Source organism: Notothenia coriiceps, unplaced genomic scaffold (genome assembly GCF_000735185.1).
Source record: "Notothenia coriiceps isolate Sejong01 unplaced genomic scaffold, NC01 NC01_scaffold00030450, whole genome shotgun sequence".
NCBI lineage: Eukaryota > Metazoa > Chordata > Actinopteri > Perciformes > Nototheniidae > Notothenia > Notothenia coriiceps.
In genome coordinates, this window is record NW_011363151.1 from 14,724 (window position 1) to 19,375 (window position 4,652).

At 46.5% G+C, this 4,652-nt stretch overlaps 1 protein-coding gene across 1 annotated transcript; it reads left to right on the forward strand.

The window, feature by feature from the left end:
* Positions 1–1,325: 1,325 nt before the first annotated feature.
* Positions 1,326–3,330, forward strand: LOC104959563 (potassium voltage-gated channel subfamily A member 1). Its single transcript, XM_010787472.1, has one exon. It carries the CDS (start codon positions 1,597–1,599, stop codon positions 3,328–3,330), a length of 1,734 nt encoding a protein of 577 aa, XP_010785774.1. The 5' UTR covers positions 1,326–1,596.
* Positions 3,331–4,652: the final 1,322 nt, after the last annotated feature.

The window sequence follows — 4,652 nt, forward strand, 5'->3', positions numbered from 1 at the left end:
AGAGAGAGGAGAGAGACCCCGCCCTGCGCCGTACAAGTAAAGGGAACAAATTATACCGTTGTTCACGTGCGTGACGTCGTTTGAACGAGACCAAAAACCCCGTAAGTTCCGACTGTCTAATAAACCCCATTTATATTTTTGTTTGGGTTAGTGGGTTACCAACAAGAGAAACGTGATTCAGGGTCTATTAACTTTCATTGCATAATAAAGAACTGTTTTATTGGAAAATGCAGTTTAGTTTTTCGATTATGAATTTCAGAATTTCAAGTTATTTGACTTGATAAAGTGTATTACAGAAGACTAAAGTAAAACCACAGACATAAGACATGAATAAAAAACAGAATTTTACAAAACAAAATAAACTGGTACAAGGTACTGGAAATGACACAACCTACGTACGTACCTCTGGTGGTTCGTTTTAGGAATTCAGTTTTAGAGGAAGAGGAAAATTTAAGAGTAACCTGCCACGTCCTACTCAATAACTGGTACAGTACTACGTGCCGAGGTCGTCCGTTTATTTCCAATTCCAAAGATACATAATTATGTATTTACAAAAAATTCATGTTTATGAAAAAGATTTTACTACAAAAAGTGGTGTCAGAGTCAAGTGTAGAATCTCTGGTTGCCGAGTCTTTCGTGTGTTGACTTCGTCTTTCTAGTCGGTCTTCCTTGTTGTTATTTTTTTGGAATTCTTTATATAGAATATTTTTGTGACCTTTTTATTTGCTTTTTGTTGATATTATATGTGTTTAATAATATTAATATTTGTCAACTTTATGTAGCCCTAACTTTATCTAAAATTTAGCCGAGGTTAAGAGAGCTTTAATCGAATGTATTGATCGAACTGATTTCCGTCTATCAATATAAACTTTCACTTAATAGGACACCAGGAGAGCAGAATACATTAGGAGTCACTCCTTTACAGGAATTACTGTGAGGGAGGTAGAGGGAGCGTGTTGCGAGACGAAGGCGCTACTTCTGAAGGGTACTGAGGGTACCTGAGGGTAACTGAGGGAATTGGGAGGGAGAGGAGAACAAGGAGGGCCCCCGGTTTGAGTAGGCCTACAAGAGCGACGGAAATCTCTCTACCTTGGGCGCAGGAACAGAAATGTAAATATTTTGTTGTGTGTGTGTTGTGTGTGTGTGTGTGTGTTGTGTGTGTGTGTGTGTGTGTATGTGTGGTGTTGTATGTGTGTGGTGTGTGTGTGTGTGTGTGTGTGTGTGTGTGGTGGTGTGTGTGTGTGTGTGTGTGTGTGTGGTGTGTTGTGTGTTGTGTGTGTGGGGGGGGAGTTAGGATGACAGCTTGTCTCACATCCACAGACATTTTCAGAGGCAGCTAAACGGTCTGAACCGCACTTTTGACGTCGGAAGAATAATTCCATCCTCATCCGGGTCCTTCTGCTCTGCTCTTTAGTATTTACTCCGTCCAGCAGGTCATACATGTAAACAGCAGCTCCATCCTTCAGGGTTATTTTTTTACTTTTCTCTTTTCCCTGTCGATTTTTTAACTTCGCTGAGCTCAACAAAGATGTTCGCGCCGCCGCGGCTCAACAAGTCTCCGAGGTTTTACATGCGTTAACGGTGAATGGCTGCGGAATGGAGATCGCTTTGGTGAGCTTTGAGAACGGCGGGGCGAAAGGGAGCGGAGGAGGCGGCGGACACAATGCCGAGGAGAGCTGCCGGAACGCGCTGGATGTCCCTCAGTTCGTGCAGACTGGACTCGGAGAGGACTACGGGAAAGAGCTGAACACAAAGCAGCAGAACCACCCTCCTCCTCCTCACCCTCACCTCGTTCTTCATCAGCACAGCTCCTGGAAGATCAACGACATGAACAACACCTTCAGCTGCAGCGAGAACACCATGGATGCGCTTTTACGCGCGGACCACAGTCCCCATCTGTTCGACGAGGGGCTGATGGACCTGGATTTGGACACGGAGAGCAACGAGAGGGTGCTAATCAACATCGCGGGGCTCAAGTACGAGACCCAGCTGTGCACCTTGAACCAGTTCCCGGACACCCTGCTTGGAGACCCAGCCAAGAGGATTAAGTACTTCGACCCGCTGCGGAACGAGTACTTTTTTGACCGGAACAGACCGAGTTTTGACGGGATTTTGTATTTCTATCAATCCGGGGGGAAGATCCGGAGACCCGTGAACGTGTCTATCGATGTTTTCGCGGATGAGATCCGGTTTTATCAGCTTGGGGAGGATGCCATGGAGAAGTTCAGGGAGGACGAGGGCTTCGTAAAGGAGGAGGAGAAACCGCTGCCTCAGAACGAGTTCCAGAAGCAGGTCTGGCTCATCTTCGAGTACCCGGAGAGCTCCATGCCGGCGCGAGGCATCGCCATCGTGTCCGTCATTGTCATCACCATCTCCATCATCACCTTCTGCATGGAGACACTTCCAGAGTTCCGGGACGAGCGGGAGCTTCCGGTCACCAGCCGGCCGGACAACAGCACCGCTCCCCGGCCGTCCCTCACCTTCACGGACCCCTTCTTCATCATAGAGACCACGTGCGTAATCTGGTTCACCTTCGAGCTGTTCGTGCGCTTCTTCGCGTGTCCCAGCAAGTCCGAGTTCTCCAAGACGGTGATGAACATCATCGACATCATGTCCATCATGCCGTACTTCATCACGGTGTGCACGGAGCTGGCGGAGCAGCAGAGCCCGGAGCCCCAGGGCCAGGAGCACCAGAACGGGCAGGGCATGTCGCTGGCCATCCTGCGCGTCATCCGCCTGGTGCGCGTCTTCCGCATCTTCAAGCTCTCCAGACACTCCAAGGGTTTGCAGATTTTGGGGCAAACTCTCAAAGCGAGCATGCGGGAGCTGGGCTTGCTCATCTTCTTTCTCTTCATCGGAGTCATCCTCTTCTCCAGCGCCGTGTTCTTCGCCGAGGCGGACGAACCGGAGTCGCACTTCTCCAGCATCCCGGACGCGTTCTGGTGGGCCGTTGTTACCATGACTACGGTGGGTTACGGAGACATGCGGCCGGTGACAGTGGGGGGGAAGATCGTGGGTTCGCTGTGCGCCATTGCCGGAGTTTTAACCATCGCTCTGCCTGTTCCTGTCATCGTGTCCAACTTCAACTACTTCTACCACCGGGAGTCGGACCAGGACCAGTCCTCCCTGAAAGATGATGCCAACAGCGGGATGGAAAGTCCGGAAGTGAAGCGAAAAGGGAGTAAATCCTCCACGAAGTCGCAGCAGGACGCGGAGAACGACGCGGCGACTTCACCTGGGGAGAAGGCGAACATCAAGGCGAACAGCAGCATGAACTTCAAGAGATCCCTTTACGCTTTCTGCCTGAACACAAGGGAGACGGACCTGTAGTGCAGACTTAAAAAAAAGTATATATTAATAGTTGTTTAGAGTAATAACCCCCCCCCCTCTCCAAACCCACCCATTAACGGGCTCTTAGGTCTTTGCACATGGAGGATCAACACATTTGCAATCCTGAAAAGTTTTAAGAGCGATGGGGTTGATTTATAAAAAGCACATTTTAATCCCCTCATCTGGTAAGCACATCCGTAAAGTGGAAGAAAAAAAAACTGAGGAAGAAACTGCGGTCAGTGCATGTGATGCAACACGGTGTCCCTTTTAAAAACACCTAAATAACATTTAAGGATGACTTAGCTGCAGATAATCAAGGATTAACAAACACTCACTGCATAAAGCAGGCAGCGCTCAGCAGTGCAACTAAAAGAATAAAAAAGCCAAATTTTATTTTTCGTACCCTACATGTTAGTCATTATGTTTACGCTGAAATGCAGCAGATGTACATATCTTCCCAAAAAGCCTGATATTTATGAAACTGATTCTGGTGTTATCGTAGAGACGTATATTTTTGAGACCTGTTTTTCCTCCACTCAGGTTCTGTGTTTAAAATGAGACTCTCAGAGGACCTAAAAGAGAAGATTTGTAGCCTTGTTTATGATTTTTTAAACTAAGAACATTTAAAAACAAACAAAAAGGACAACATATGGAAGTACTGAGGGAAAGACAGCCAAGAAACGAGGACAGAGCCGAGACCATCTGGAGAGACCGCGCAGCACAGACACCAGGTGAGTGCGTTATCCTTTCAAATGTGCTTTTATTTGCTGGGAATCATCGGATCTGTGTCACATGTACCGCACTAATACAGATGTTCCTGATGTCTTCACGCACATCATGACTCAGCATTTTTTGTGAAGAATCCTTTTAATCTGTGATCATGTTACAGGCGAGCAAACCTGTCCCGTTTCCTCACATTTTGCTTTATCGAAACAACAATAGTCACTTTTTGTTCAGTGTTTTTGGAGCTCAAGAGAATGTGATTTTCTTTGACTGCTAGCTTGCTTTACGGTAAACAAGGTCGTAATGACAATATGTTAAGATGTGGGAAGGTCATTTTGTTTTTTGCGAATGCTAGCTATCAAAATGTGGAGATGTTTGGCTAGCTGTAATATTATAATTGCTAGTGACGCAATTATAATCTTGGTGTCAAAGCGCCAATCATTCGTTCAAATTCTGATACTGATATTGACAGTTTTAGCAATTAACTGCGATGTTTATGTGTGTCAAGCAGGAAGCCAATTGTTGTAGCGTACATCAACAGGTCGCAATACTCTCTTGCAGAAATTTGCAGCAAAAAAAACAACCGTTACAATTTTTAA

Bases quoted from the DNA above. Each gene is read 5' to 3' on its own strand.
- LOC104959563 (XM_010787472.1), top strand. From the start codon at position 1,597: ATGGAGATCGCTTTGGTGAGCTTTGAGAACGGCGGGGCGAAAGGGAGC.